At 42.7% G+C, this 16,563-nt stretch overlaps 1 protein-coding gene across 1 annotated transcript in view; it reads right to left on the bottom strand.

Annotated features, from left to right (window-relative positions):
- Positions 1 to 12,393: 12,393 nt before the first annotated feature.
- Positions 12,394 to 16,563, bottom strand: part of KIF25 (kinesin family member 25) — a 42,533-nt gene continuing 38,363 nt past the window's right edge. Inside the window, exons 14-15 of the mRNA XM_035108534.3 lie at positions 15,598 to 15,753; positions 12,394 to 13,494 (exon numbers count right to left, since the gene is read on the bottom strand). Of these exons, the coding sequence (XP_034964425.1) occupies positions 13,337 to 13,494; positions 15,598 to 15,753 (314 nt within the window). The 3' untranslated portion in view covers positions 12,394 to 13,336. The remainder of the gene's footprint in view (positions 13,495 to 15,597; positions 15,754 to 16,563) is intronic.

Genomic DNA, 16,563 nt, shown 5'->3' with positions numbered 1-16,563 from the left:
CTGAACACGGTCTACTCTGGCAGCGATGCTCTGAAGTCTGAGGTCTTTCTCAGGTCAGGAACTTTAAGCAGGACTCCAGATACCTCAACACCTGGAAGCATGTGCTCTCTGCCCCTGAGGTATGGCCTCATGGCAAGTGAAGGGCTGCTTTTGCTCATCATTCTTGTGGGGCAGGCTGCCGTTTGAGTGAGACAGGGGAGCTTGCTATAGATTAGTTGCTTGCATTATAGCATTGTCTGTTTATCGCTGAGCATAATCAAGCGTAGCTCTCGCTTGAAAGGGCAATTGCTTTTGCTTAGAACAGCTCTCAAAGTGCGGCACCCATTTATCTTGAAAATCATCTACAGCCTCTCTACAAACACAACCTTGCCAGGGGCAGTAAGGTTCTCGGATGAGATTAGGGGCGTTTGAGGAATTCAGTCTGTGTGAATTCTGATACAAACGGATCCCGATGCACACTTTCCAAACTAATGTGCAGATTGGAAAAAATGATTTTCCTTAGGAAATTTGCACTTCTCCTAATTCTGTGGTGCTACTCATGCCTCAAAAAATAAAAAAGACATTGAAAAATGCATATTTTAAGAAAAATACATAATTTGGCAATGTGTTTTGTTATAGAAAATAGGCTCACTAATATCTATTTGAATAGCATTTTAATGTGTTTTTTCATGAGGATTTGTTGCAGTTTTAAATAGCAGATAATCCTAAAATGGACTGGTATGGACTTTTGAATGAGTGAAAGTGACATTTCATTTTATTTCTTTGAGATTCCTATATCTTGACCTTTCTCCAGTCTGAATAACAGCTCAAAGATGAACAGTCACACAGTTATACAAAATAACACATGGACTGCGAATAGACTGATCTATCCATCGCTAGCTGAAATATGTTAAGTTACATCCAAAGCTTTGTGTTATGCAATTAGGCTGTCTGAAAAGTCATCGAAGGCAGCCTTGCAAGAGAGCAAAAGCAGTATTATAAAAACCATGTGCAGTACAGAATATTTGAATTACATAACAGCTGTCTACACTATTCTCCCCATCTTATCTTAAATATATTCTCTACTAGCGATCCTGACAGCTAAGCTATGGTTTTTAATGGTGCATTAGCTTTAATCAAGGCCATTTAAAACCACCTTCATTCAAGTCAGTGACTGAAAACAGCATTCCAGTGTGTACCACAGTTATTTTCTAAAGGAAGAGGCTCCCTATTTTTTCTTGCTGAGCACCTGCTCTTTGCAGCAGCTGATTTTATCCTTGGCTTGTAGGGGGGGGGGGACCATGCAGTATTAAACTATGTATTAAATTCCCAGGGCAGGGGCAATGAGGGCTGGCTTGACAGCCGCCACTCTGAGGGCCACATGCTGGCAGTAGGCATGGCCAATGCCCACCCACCACACATAAATTCATCCAGGCAGCACCTTCCCACTCCCCCAATTCAGACGCTGGTGGATTTTGCACATGCAAAATCACACATGCAAATATAAAGGAAGACAATGGGGAATAAGGGTTCTGTGTGCATGCAGAACAGGAAAAGGAGGACTCATCCCATCAGAAGTGCAACAACAGGGGTTGGCACAGCCATTAGACAGAGTAAAGCACCTACCTCTGGCAACCCTTGCAGTGAGGGGCATGGAGTGGCACTGAAGTGTTTGCCATTTAGCCTGTGCTTAGCCTATTATTATTATTATTATTATTATTATTATTATTATTATTATTATTACCCTGCCCATCTGGCTGGGTTTCCCCAGCCACTCTGGGCTGCTCCCAGCAGAATAATAAAAACATGATATAACATCAAATATTAAAAACTTTCCTAAACAGGGCTGCCTTGACATCTGAAGGGAGGGTGTTCCACAGGGAGGGCGCCACTACCAAGAAGGCCCTGGTACTCTCAGGAAGAACAGAGGATGATGTCCCATAACCAAATATAATGAAATTGAATTTCTGTTCAATTTTCTACATAGAATTGTGTGTGTGTGTGTGTGTGTGTGTGCTATTTAGTCCTTTGCCTCATGCAAAGGACTTGGACTGGCCATGGCAATGACACGGCAGGTTCTTGAGAAGTTGATCTTGATTTGGGTGTACCAAACAGAAAAACGGGCAGCCATAATGGATGCTCTATCTCGGTTGGCATCCTGATCACATACCCAATTTCTTAGATCACATGGACTGAGGGCTAAATATGTCTCCATTTGGAGATTGAAGGCCCAAACCCTATCATGACACTTTCGCGCCCAGCCACCTGTCCTTAATCTAACCAGCAGAGCGGAGTAGGAATGTGGTCCTCGGAGACATTCAGTCTGTGCCAGTATCTGAGGTAGGTTAGATTGATTCTGGCTCTTATCGAGGGGAGACCCAATTCAGCTCTGAGGTGGGCCGCCGGCATCCCCAGTGTAAGCCCCAATATCTGCCACATGAATTTGTTTCGTTGGACTTCTACTTCAGATTTGATACCACTTCCCCAGATCTCAGCCCCGCAAAGCATTTGTGCAATTATCTTTGACACATAGATCTTGATGGCTGGATTGATTAACTGCCCCCCCTTCAAATGGAAGAACCTGAATAGCTGTCCAGTAGAGCGGGCAGATAATAACTTGATTGCATCCAGGTAGGGTTTCCATGAAAGCTTTTCATCCATAAGCAACCTTAGGTATTTAAATCTATGTGCTTGCTCGAGGGTATGACCATCTAATGTCCACTTGGATTTGGAAACCCTCTTATCAAATACCGTATTTTTCGCTCCATAGGATGCACCTGACCATAGGTGCAGCTTTTTTTGCAAATGGGAAAAGCCCAATTGCTCAGGTCACAGTTATGCATCTGTTTTGCAAAGGGGGAAAGCTCCATTTTTGAGGATCAGCTCAAAGTTGTTGAGCTTACCTTACAAAGGGAAAAAATCCTGTTTTATGGGGTTCAACTCAGTTCTGCAGCTTCTCTAGGAAAGGAAAGGGACCTATTTCTACAGTTTCCAGACAGATAATCTAATCAGCCAGTCACATGTCACTGGGGAAACAAGCAGCCTCTCTCTGCAGACAACAATTGATGCCTGGGCAAGGGGCCTGGGCGGGACCGGGAAGGGAGCTAGCATCCCTTATCTCCCTCCCCGATCTCTTGCAATCAGCTGAGCAGGTCCTTTCAACACTCTCTTTCCCTCTTGTTAGCCTTTAGCTCTTTCTAAGGGGAAAAAAAGAGAGCACGATCTGCCTTTTGCCCCTGGGCAATTCAGACTCCAGCGACCACGCATTCACTCCATAAGACGCACAGACATTTCTTCTTACTTTTTAGGAGGAAAGAAGTGTGTCTTATGGAGCGAAAAATACGGTACAGCAACCTTAGTTTTGGCATACACCATTTTGTCCTTTGCCTCAGGCAGCTGGCTCTGGCAAACACAGATTTTGTACCCTATTCTGTGCCTAAACTATTCTCCTGTCGTGGCAGCTGCATAGCTGCTAGTGCTGAAATAAGATTCAATTGCCAGTCTGGCTAGTTTCTGTACATGGAGGGGGGGGCAGCATTTCATCCTTCACTTTAGGCAGCAAAATATCTTTGAGCTGACCCTGTTAATAACATTGTCTGACCTTATTAAAGGAAGGGAGTTCAAATTTTTAAAAAGCAAATAAATAATGGTAATTTTAGATGATTTAATATACTTTTTAAAGGCTATCCCTTAAAAAAAAAGTACCCTGTACTCTAGAAATATATTGTATTCCACATCAAAAGTTTCCCAGTGGAAAGATTGTTCTCTCCTTTCATCTCTGAGATGTTCTGGAAGGCAATGCCAGACTCCCTTGATCCTGACAGTTTCTCAGTTGTGATTTGGGCTGACTTCAGTATTTGTCCTCCCTTCACACAGACAGACGGCTCTCTTTCTGGCATCCGTTATCAATCCTCATTAGAGAACACAGAGGCACAAGAATGCCTTTAAATTGTTTAATGCCGTCTGCTTCCTGTGCCAATAACTTTCTCTTGTAACTTCTTAGAGTCTAGCACCCCGGTGCTGACCTCTGAAAGTCCCTTGGAAAAATGGCGTCTTTTATTGGTGGCCGTGGTGATGTAACCCTTTCACTGCCGGCACTCGGGTGCAATGCAAATGGTCTGGCATTAGTAAATATCTCATCATGGGAGGGAAGGCTTTCTTTCTTCACAAGCTTTCCTGGTTACACAAGCAGCACGTGAACAGACACAAAAGTTTGAGAAGCATTCTGGGATTCAGAAAAGGCAGCACAGATTGGTTTATTTCTATTAAGCATTTTTAAGACTACCTTTGTAGACAAGGTCCTCTCAAGACATCACACAACAATATAACCTATAAAACAGAAACAGTGATAGCCTTTGAGCTGGAAGCTCAGTAATAACAACATTGTTATGTGCCATACGATGGTCTGATCCACACAAGGCTAGTTATGACTAAAATCCAGTGAAAAATCAATAGAAATGAATTGTGCCCTTAAAAGTGTTGTGGTGCAAGTATTCTTTATTTTTTTTAACTTCATTTACAATTTGATTGATGCAATAAAAACATATTATTCTTAATACAAAAAAAGAAGAAAAGAAAAACAGAACAAATAATAAATAAATAAATAAAACTAAACGAAAAAAGAGGAAAGTGGAAAAAAGAAAAGAAAAAAGAGAGAGGGAAAAAAACAAAGAAAACTCACGAAAAACCTTGTCCTGTACATACAACTATTTAAGGAATACAAACCATCATTGATAATATTATAAACACTTATTTCCAGTAAGAACTCACTTTGTCTTTTCCTTGTCTTTTTCTCTTTTCTCTCTCTCTCACATTTCTCACTTTCTTTTCTGTACCTGATTTCTGGGTTGATACCTGATTAATTAGATGAATTCCTTCTAACCCTATGAGGTTCCTAATCTCTATATCTTAATTTATCTGTATCATTTTTTAAATCTGTTGAGAACCATCCTGTAATCTCTGTGGAATTACTCAGAAGTAAGTTTCACTGAGTTGAGGCAGCTTTCCACAAGCTGTGGGAGGTTTGTCTGTGTGTTCATTTGAACACATGCAGAGCCTCCTTATTGGCATCCCCAGTCACAAAGAGAAGTCTATTCACATCCAAGCAAATGTGAGCACACCCACCCACCCACTGCAAACCTACCATAAGCACACAGTGAAGGTTGGGGACTGAACATGTGAGGCAATGCAGATGGGAGAGTTGGGAGATGGGGCTTGCATGCCAAACCGCTGCCTCCCATCCAGGGATACAACATTCACATGTTCAGACGCATGCCTGAACATGCTTTCTCCTTCTCCCCAAACTTCCATGGAAGTTAAGATACATCCCTATCTGCAGTAAGGCCACCTTCCCCTACATTCCAGAGATGATCTCTGCGTCAGGAACAAGGTGGCTCATTTTGAGTGTAATAAGTGGCAGGGCAGCAAATTGTTAGTTATTTGATTTATTGTTGTGTTTTTACTGACCGAGAGGGAAGCACTTGCTGGATTTTGGGCTTCAGGTGTCAATGTAACTTGGCCAGCCTTGAGCAATATGCAGTTTGACTCAATTGACATGCCGTTTGCTGCTTAACACTTGGTGAAAGATTCAGCTTGAAATGAATCTTAAATCGGGTTTTTGATATGCAGAAGAGAAAGACTAGGCAATGCTTATTTGGTTTGTACAAGCCTGACAGTCCCACAACTTAATTCTCCCAAATCTAACTGGAGCAGAATTTGTGGGCCACCTTTTTGAAAATACCTATACCAGAGAGATCAGTCATCACACACCATCTCTGAAAGCTTTCCCTTCCCTCATCCCTCCTAGTGTTAAAGTGGTTGAATGGAATTTTTGAAGGGAAGATTGTATGTTGGATAGATTCCCTTGTTGCCTCATGTCCAGGGAAAATTTCCGAGTTCCTCTGTGACTCTGCAGCCAAGTGTTCTATTATCTATGCATAAATGTTTCCTATTCTAAACTAGAAGGGTCCATTTTTTCCAAATGATCTGTGACTCCTCCTAAAGCTTTTAGTCAGAGCTGCTGCTTCTCCAATGGCTTTTGTTTTCACTCCCCGCCCCCTCCAAATTTGTTATTGAACTTTCTTATGTGGTGGTTTCGTTTCATTCTGAGTGGCCAAAAAGGAGAGGCATGACTAGTTGTGCTGGCAGGCTGCAGATACTTTCATCTTTACTTATGGTCATACTTACTTCTCTATTAGCTAATATTTGTGACTGGCTATGACAATCAATTAATGGTCCTGCTGGGAGCGGGGTTTTTGGGGGGGCCAGTGTGGGTACCAAGCCCTATTTTCCAATCGTAGGTAGTCAGGGAAATAAATTCATTCACTGGCTCTTGGACTCAGGTCTGGCATTTGAACATTAAGATTGCAATCCTAACCGTACTTATCTGAGAGTTAACCCCACTGAATTCAACAGGACTTACTTCTAAATAGACATGGCTAATCAAGTTCATGGCTAGTAAGTTCATTAAGGCTATTTTGTTTTCATTGGATGTTGTTACTCCAGAAATACAGCTTATTTCATACTAACTGCATTTTTTAAAATTGCCCCAATCTTGTGCCTTTAACAAAAGTTTGGGGGGAAATCAGGCAGTGCTTTTCCTCGCATCACCTGCAGCAGAGCCAGTAAAAAAAGGGGGAGTGACAACTCTATCCATTTCTGATGCCAGACCTGCCTATATTTTGCTTGAATATATTATTTGAGGGTTTGGGAATGACTTTCTGCTTATGTTGATGCTTCTCAATGCGCTTGGCTTTCATTGAGGCAGCTTCGCTCTGTCCTCTGATTAACAGCAGAATGCAATGTGGCTTCAGCAGCTGGGTCCAATCTTGCTTAAACATTTGCACTACAAATAATCCCCAGTACATAAAACAGCTCTTTCTAATTTACTTCAAAGCAACCCACTTCCACAGCTCAAGCTAAATTAGTGCTGAAAAATAAAGTATTGTTACTGGCCCATGAAGAGAGGGCTCTGCGTTCATTAAGCACCAACCGGTCGGCTGTCTTGATCTTGACTGAACACCTAGAAGTGCTTATGCGATCCCCTCCACAAGGGTGGTCACAAGCCTGCCAGATGAGCTTCTGTTGGAAGGATCAGACGTGCAGCTTATGCTTCCAAAGACTCTAGCCCTCATGAAAGTAGAGAAAAGCTATAATGAAATATGTTTATGGTTGATTTGAAAGGCTCGTATAAAATACACAAAAAGAATCCCCAATGTTTCAAAATCTCAGAATTTGTAAACACATCAGTGGGCTTTTATTCCAATATTTATTATGTTGATGGAAGACAAATGCAAGTTTAATATGCTTCTCTTGAACACAAAACACTTCTTAAAGCTAGATCACCCCAAAGTCCATTAGCAAAGTATTCTGTTTCTAGCTTTTCCTTTTATTATTTTACAGAGTTGCAGAGAGCCCCTCTGCACACTCTGCTACATACATTCACATACATTCACCACCCCCTAAAGAGGACTTACTTTTCATGTAGGGTTTCCCCTCCCCCAGAGAATCTTCCCGAGGGCAACCGCCCTTTTGCACAACATAATGCTTGGAGCGTTGTCAGACAATTGGATTGCAGGCAAAGATGAAAGCCACTAGAGCAGTTTGATGCACATCCAAAGCAGATTGTGTAGGCCAGTTTACTGCATATGACTGAAGGGTCATAATGAAGGCCTGGGGTATAATTAATATGTAACGGTAGGGTGGACTGGAGGGCAACTGTCGACATCACAATTGCAAAAACCTGTACTCTGGGATCAGACCACTGTGTTGCTTAGTGAAGAAATCCACCAGAAAGACCTATGATCGTTTAAAAATGTTATCTGAAAAGGGGAAAGGAAACTTCCTTTTAACTTCTTGTTCCATTCCATCTTCAAAGCATCCGGCACAAGTTCCAATGTCTAAGGGCTTTTTCTTTTTCTTAGTGGTAGTAGCTCTGAACAAAGAGCAGGAATGGAAGGGTGTAAAGAGCAGCAACAGAAAAGAGGCAAGAGGTGTAAACCTCTTCAAACCACGAGCCGTTTAGCAGTAGCTGACAAGTAAATTCAGAGCTGGGATATTGCAAGGAGATGCTGCTTGAAGGACAAAGGCAGTAAAATAGTGTACAAAGCCTGCTACAGCTGTAGTAGTTTCCTGAACACAAAAACTTGAAAGGACCAAGAGACTATTTAATCCAAACAAAGGTTCCAAATAGACCCATGGAATCAGACCATTGCTCCATCACACCTGATGCGATCTATTCTGAGTGACAGCAACTCTTCAAATTTTTGTCGATGTACAGTGAGTGCTCTAGTGATACCTTGGTATGAATGAATGTAGGATTAGAACCCCCTTCCCAGAGAGGACAGATGGACAACACATGTGCACAGAGTCGATAGAAGCACATCCATGTGAATTAGCGGTTTGGAGCAGCACCTTTGTTGTTGTTTAGTCGTGTCCGACTCTTCGTGACCCCATGGACCAGAGCACGCCAGGCACTCCTGTCCTCCACTGCCTCCCACAGTTTGGTCAAACTCATGTTCGAAGCTTCAAGAACACTGTCCAACCATCTCATCCTCTGTCGTCGCCTTCTCCTTTTGCCCTCCATCTTTCCCAACATCAGGATCTTTTCCAGGGAGTCTTCTCTTCTCATGAGGTGGCCAAAGTATTGGAGCCTCAGCTTCAGGATCTGTCCTTCCAGTGAGCACTCAGGGCTGATTTCCTTCAGAATGGATAGGTTTGATCTTTTTGCAGTCCATGGGACTCTCAAGAGTCTCCTCCAGCACCTACAAGCACCTTAAAACTCCAGCCCATTTAGGATATTGGTAAAACCTTTTTCCTTATCAGAATTCCAGGGTGCTATTGGATAAATAGTGAGCCATGGTATATGACCCCTTCCACATATAGCATGTGCTAGCATCACTTAGGCTAACATTACACTCCAACACAACCAGAGAATTCTGCCCTGACATTTGTCTTTGACTTTATGCATGTGTCCAACATTCAGTCACATCTACACTAGTTGAGTTCCACCTTGTTTTGCTTAAGATTCAGCCATCCATCCGCACTGGGATCTTTTATGGACTTAAGACACAAGTGTAGGCGATTCTGCTCAAGCATGTACCCCATCTTCAACAGGAGTCTGTGGAAAATAGGGAATCCTATATGTCTGCTTTGCTCCTGCCCAGTCAAAACTGGCCCACTAGTTAAGTATGTATTAATTGCATCTATATTCCCCCTTTCCTCCAAGGAGCTCAAGGTGGCATACATAGTACCGGTACTTGTCTTCCCTATTTTCTCCTCACAGCCACCCTGAGAGGTAAATTCAGCTGAAAGTGTCACCCTGTGAGCTTCACAGCTGAGTGGAGAGTTGGATCCTGGCCTTCCAGGTCCTAGTCCAACACTCTGACCAGGACACCACACTGGCTCCAGAAATCACTGGAGACATCCCATCACTTCTGGGTCCCCCATGCAACCTTGGCTCAGATTTCACAGCAAGCCTGAAATACACTGATCTTTGTACACTACAATTTAAGTAGAAACTGCCACTTGGTGAAATACTATGTTATTGTCCTTCTGTTTCTGGAGTTCTGCCTTCAGGTCAGTTTATACCCTACACATACACACTGCACAATCTATGCCCATGAAATTTATGTTCTATGCATAAAGCAAGTATAGTATGCAAATCTAACACATTTCCATATTATGGGATGCATAGTACCAACCAACCCAGGAGTCCTGTCACTTAAAATCATAGAATCATAGAGTTGGAAGAGACCACAAGGGCCATCCAGTCCAACCCCCTGCCAAGCAGGAAACACCATCAAAGCATTCCTGACAGATGGCTGTCAAGCCTCCGCTTAAAGACCTCCAAAGAAGGAGACTCCACCACACTCCTTGGCAGCAAATTTCACTGTCAAACAGGTCTTCCTAATGTTTAGGTGGAATCTTCTTTCTTGTAGCTTGAATCCATTGCTCCGTGTCCGCTTCTCTGGAGCAGCAGAAAACAACCTCTTCTATATGACATCCTTTTATATATTTGAACATGGCTATCATATCACCCCTTAAACTTCTGACGTTCCATCAGGCACTGCCTGCATCATTTCATTCAGAAGAGCTATTAATAGAGGCTCAAACCTCTCAAGATGCTACATTTCTGTCCCCAATATCTCATTTTGGCCTTTTGCATTCCTTTGCAAATGGCTGAATCGGTGACGGGAAGAGGCAGAAATGGCAGCTTGCATTGTCGCTCTGAAGGAATCTTGCACACAGCAGAGTGCTAGCAGACGGTTGTGTCCATCTCAGTCCCATTGTAAGAAGAAGCAAGTGAAGCAGAACAGATGTTGGAGGTGATAATCTAATGGAAGAAAGAGTAAGCCTTTCATCCCAGGATAAAAATAGGTACACCATCAGCCGGGCTAAAGGAGGAGAGAAAAAACACTCACTCACACCTAGCTGGGCCGTTCACACCAAGACATCAAAGCCACACAAAGACTGCCTGAGACAGCCACGTGGTGTCTAGAGGGTTGTTGCATCTCTTTGAGCAACCACAAGCAAAGTGGGCATTTCAGCAGCCCAGAGTGTGGATGAGAGAGTTATAACGCTCCTGGGTTTTAAGCAGCCAATGCCCATATTTTGAAACTTTTCTCTTGAAATATCTTACTGGCTAGAAATAGACTGAGGGGAGGAGGAGTGCTTTCAACCCAGGGCATAACGAAGAAGTCAAATGTATTATTCATTTGTCACCATTAGACAAAAATAAAAACTCTTAAGTAGCAGAAAGTGCTCATTTGTGATCCAGAGAATCTGCCAAAATGTTGTCTGTTCCTCTTCAGTGCTATGTATGTTAAGTTCATTGGAATTATGGGAAAATAGCAACCCTTGCACACTTTCTTGAGACTACAGGTATGCTTACATGTATACTTGTATTTGAGGTAAAAGGCAAATGTAGGCACCTATTCTTTACACTGCGGTGTACATTCATGTCACCGCAATTCAAACACTCGGAAAGGTCAGAGACCAGACCACATACAGCTCCCTGCATAATGCAGCAGCTGGTACATGTTGAAGGGTGAAATTCCAATTGGAGCATGCTATAAAATTTCTGGGTAAATATTTATGCTCAAGAAGGTTAAGAGACTTGGAGTGCTATAAGCTCCAGTCTTCTGGGTCGGCAAATTGCAATTTAAGTCTCCTTGCAGTGACCCGCCAATGACCTCTATCCCAAGTCTGGAGGCAGTTGTGATCACTTGAGGCATTTTTAAAATATTTTTTTTTTAAAGAATGAATCATGGGCCTCCATAGAGCATTAAAACAGAACATAAAACAAATGAGATGTTATTAAAGTCCCACCACATACCACCGAATCTCTTGATCTTTAAAGTTGCTTAGTACTGTTTCCCTGCTGCCATATTGTCCACATGCTCTAAATCACCATGTGCAGCAAAGATGGCAGCAGAAAGTCCTTAGGGAGGGAGAGCTTATTGCTTGTTTCTGCCAATTCTCTCCTTGCCACAAGTGTGCAACCCAACATACAGAAGGATTTGGTGATTCTCTTGCTGGAAGATGCTACAGAAATGTTAAAATTGGGTGATGTTCACATGTTCTTCCTTGACACTGTGTGAACTGAATGGCAGATTTGGACCAGGGAGAATGAAATCACATATAGCTGTGAAATTTGCCTTAAGCCAATCCCCACCCTTCATCTAACCAACCTCATGGAGTTGTCATGACGATTCTGATTACGGAAAGATTAATTTCATACATTCTGGTTACTGATACAGTCCTTGGTTCATTGACTGTCATGTCGCCAAATGCAACCTGTGAATCAGGTGGTCATGTATGGCCAACATCATTTATTTTTGTCCATGTGGCTCCTTATAAGGAGAGAAATGGCATGTGATATGGACTAATCCAGGGGTAGGGAACCACATAACAGTGGTGGGAAGAGCCTGATGCAAAAGTGGACATAACAATGGATGTGACTCTTACCTTTACACAGTAGGTTACATTACAGCTGCACAAAAGCAGCCAGAGGTTTCCACGCACAGACTCCCATCTTTCTTACAGAAAAGCAAGAGTTCAAGGACATGTTTCAGCCAGGCAAACACACACACACACACACACACACACACACACACACACACACACACACAAAGGTGGTGTGGGTGTTATTGTTTTTGCTGACTACAATGTTATGTATTTTTGTGTTTTTATATTATAAACTACCCTGTGATTCTTGGAAGAAGGGCAGGATAGAAATTTAAGCAAGGAAGCAAGCGAACAAACAAAAAACATGACCTGGGAAGCCTCCCAGAGGTCAGAGCGAGATCTGGAGTTTCTTCATCCCTGGACTATCCCCTTGTGGCAACTCAGCAACAATGTCCTTATTATCCAAGATGTCATAGTATCCTTAAATCAGATTAAGGAAATTAGATATGAGGAAATTACAGCCAATTTATTTTGTGACCAAAATATTTTTTAAAAAAATCACTTGAGACCCTGATATGTTGTAAAGCTCTGAGCAGGATTATTCTCTCTTCTGAAGCTAAATTTTAATTACCTGTTTTCTCCTTAATAAAAATATCCAACCAAATGTTTACTCCTCTGTGCTCAATGCCAAGGGAAATTACATGACAAATTTCCTTACTTGGGTTGGCAGATAGATAATTTATTACGGTCGGAGACCAGCATACAGTAATTGGGTTGGCAGTGAGCAGTGAAGTAGCCAAGTTTGCTGATAATATCAAACTGTTTGGGGTGGTTAAAACAAAAAGAGATTGTGAGGAGCTCCAAAAGGATATCTCCAACCTGGGTGAATTATAATTAGAATGGCAGGTGTGATTCAGCCTAAGCAATTGTCAAGTGTTGTACACAGGGACAAAAAATTCTAACTTCACATATATACATTTGGGGTCCTAACGGGAAGTGACTGACCAGGAAAGAGATCTAGGGGTTGTGGCAGCTAGCCTGATTAAATTCTTCATGGTAGATGCCACCCACTGTGCACCGCAATGTGTCTGGCATTCTCCTGTCACTCTGCTTTGATAGCTAGCAGCACTAAGTAACAGAGATTTCAGCTTTGGGGGGGCGCGCGTTCCTGCCCTTGTTTTGCTATTCCAAAATGATTTGCCTTGTAAAACATTATCATCCCACTGCTTTCCCCAAAAAGGAATGATAGACATGCTCATCTACCCTTAGTGGTGGCTGTTTGTTAACTCATGCAATTATTCTTGGAACAAAGACACACTGCCAAGCAATTTTACGGCTTGCCAATATGGAGTGCTTATTTTAACTGGCAGTTTTCAGCTTTATGACAACAAGATACATTTCAGTCTGAGGAACTCATTAATAATGCTTCAATCCACAGGAGCCGTGTTTCTTATTTGGACTTGCTCAGCGCTAGTTGGTTTCTTTTCTTTGCGTGCCCTCTCTGAACTTGCCGTGCGCGAGATCCGAACCCCAGGGTTTGCAGTGACTCTGTGATATACTTTTGGCTGGGGGAGACACACAGCACCACCAGCAACTTTGCATCGCCCCCTAAGAAGAACAAATAAGACATACATATTCACAGATTTTTTTTCAATAAATTGCAAAATGCTAACTAGACCGGGGGGGGGGGGTCCTAAACCACTGAGCCTCTTGGGCTTGGCGATCAGAAGGTTGGCAGTTCGAATCTCCACAACAGAGTGAGCTCCTGTTGCTTGGTCCCAGCTCCTGCCAACCTAGCAGTTCGAAAGCAAGCCAAAAAAGTGCAAGTAGATATATAGGTACCGCTCCGGCGGGAAGGGAAACAGCGTTTCCATGTGCTGCTCTGGTTTCGGTGTTCCATTGCACCAGAAGCGGTTTAGTCATGCTGGCCACATAACCCGAAAAAACTGTCTGCAGACAAAAGCCAGTTCCCTCGGCCTATAAAGCGAGATGTGCGCCGCAACTCCAGAGTCGTCCACGACTGAATTTAACTGTCAGGGGTCCTTTACCTTTTTTTTAACCAGAGTGGATCTTGTCCATTTCACAAGGCAAAGCATTTATTTAGGGTAGGGTTGGAAGGGCTAAATAAACAATATTTTTAAATAGGATGCTGTGCAAGGCCATAATCTAACTGTGGCATCATTATGTGAATCCCAGTGTAAGAAGTACAGTATACCCACCCTTTTCTTTTTACGTGGGGGCTCATTCAATAAAATTTGCAGGAGTGCAAGTTTCCCCAAAGGCAGAGAGCAGAGCTGTATTTCTAGCTGGAAGATGACTGAAATGGCTAGCAGGCCAGCCACAGTGGCATTCACAGAAAATGACTGCATTCGAGGAAGAAGATTTCAGGGTCAGAACAATATTGGTGTATGCAGAAACAAAGGCGGCTCTTTCATATCTATATGACTGTAGTGGAGTGTTGGCAGAAGAGATGGTAAGGTTTGTGAGAAAATTGTACACCTCAGAATCAAGAGTGCAAAGATTAAATTCAAGGGCCTAGCAATAGAAGCTGTAGACATAGTGGAAATTGCAGGGTTGTGTCTCTTAATAAGGCTGGTCCCACAAATGGTGTGGGGAGGGGAAATAGCAGCTTAAATATAAGGTAATGAAAAACTTTGCTGGATTTAAGGAACATGCCAAAGGCGACAATTTCAAAAGAATGATAATCACATTTTAAATTTGAGAGGACCCTTTTCATTGTGTTCTCACCTCATGAAATTATAAATTCATTCATTCCAGGAGCAGGATAGAAAAACATGTATGTCTATTAATGAAATATATGCACATCTCAGTTCACACAAGCACTGTTTTGGGCTTGTTTCAACCTGAGTATAGTTACTTCAGTCTTTTCCTCAGTTCATACTATACTGTTTAATGTTTCTGGATGCCAAAATCAAGTTTTTTGGCCTAATTAAGGGCTTATGCAAAAAATAAAGAAACAGCCAAATAGATAGAATAAGCCTATGCTAATTTTTGGCATTTGTGGAGAGGGATCCATGTCTTTAAGGTAAAGGGACCTTGACCATTAGGTCCAGTCGTGACCGACTCTGGGGTTGCGCGCTCATCTCACATTATTGGCCGAGGGAACCGGTGTATAGCTTCCAGGTCATGTGGCCAGCATGACAAAGCCGCTTCTGGCGAACCAGAGCAGCACATGGAAATGCCGTTTACCTTCCCGCTGTAGCGGTTCCTATTTATCTACTTGCATTTTGACGTGCTTTCGAACTGCTAGGTTGGCAGGAGCTGGGACCAAGCAACGGGAACTCACCCCGTCACAGGGATTCAAACCGCCAACCTTCTGATCAGCAAGCCCTAGGCTCAGTGGTTTAACCCACAGCGCCACCTGGGTCCCCATGTCTTTAGTAGCTACCAAACAGGTAAACCTTCAACAGGTGCAGCTTTTCTCATCATTGCAATGAAATGGTGGACAAATCTTTACCTGGTGAATGCATGCTCGCTGCATAGCTGCCAAAGTTTGAAGAGTCATGCTTGAGCAGGGGAGGGGAGAGCACACCCCAAAGCCAGAAGACTTCTGACTCAGCATCCTGTTTTATCACCATCTGGGTTTCTTGAATTTAAGATCAAGGTGAGAAATATCTCACACAGATGAATTCCAAACTGAATGGAAGGAAGGTTCAATGCAGGAGTTATTAAAGCAAGGGCTCTCCTCACCTATGGAATCCTGAAGCAAATGGGTAAGTTTGCTGTTTCGATATGGCACATGAGAGCGCTGTTCTGATATGGCTCCAAGCACATCGGCCAAAGCAGACAAGCTGCGGTTAATGAAGGATGTCTCTCTCAGGACTGGCCCGGTCACACCAGACATGCCTAGTGCACAGGAAAAGAAAACAGAGCAGTGAGAACAAGCACAACTCCATTCTTCCAGACACCTGGATATACAGTACACTTCTCATACAGAGGTTCAATTCTCATTACTTTTTGAAGTGATTCTACCAGGTCAACTTCATTTTATTTTAATACATTCACAAGGGGTGAAAGTTGGCACTGACGACATGGGACAAACCCACTTAAAATAAAGCAAAACCTGCTCCAGCTGAATTGACCTCTCCCTCCCACAACCTACAGGGATACCTAAGGACCTTTTTCCCTGAGGGGAGGAAATACAGATAAGGAAAGAAAAGACAGACAAGCTTAGAAGAGCAGCTCACCATCTAGCTCAGACTTCCTCAAACTTGGCCCTCCAGATGTTTTGAGACTACAATTCCCATCAGCCCTGACCACTGGTCCTGCTAGCTAGGGATCATGGGAGTTGTAGGCCAAAAACATCTGGAGGGTTGAGTTTGAGGAAGCCTGATCTACCGTAGCTTATAGTGTTTCTGCCGAGGTCTTTTCCTCCCCCACTGAAGGATGAGATCCAGCTTTCAAAAAATACACCACAAATTAATAAACTTTCCCTTCTTTTTTTTTTAAAAAAGCTTTTGTAGTCATTGCATTTTTTGCTGTTTTATTATGCAGTTTTAATTAATATTTTTAAACGCTTTTTTATAAGTCTCCTTGTGACGTTCACCTGAAAAGTGAATAAATAATAAACCAATGCTGACTCTGATAAGACATATATACCAGACTCACAAGTTGACGATAATGATGACACATTAAAATTAAATAGTCTAAATGGAA

The sequence above is a fragment of the Zootoca vivipara genome, chromosome 3 (genome assembly GCF_965207765.1).
Source record: "Zootoca vivipara chromosome 3, rZooViv2.hap1.1, whole genome shotgun sequence".
NCBI lineage: Eukaryota > Metazoa > Chordata > Lepidosauria > Squamata > Lacertidae > Zootoca > Zootoca vivipara.
The sequence above is the reverse complement of the archived record's forward strand: the minus strand, read 5'-3'. Positions and strand labels throughout refer to the sequence as shown.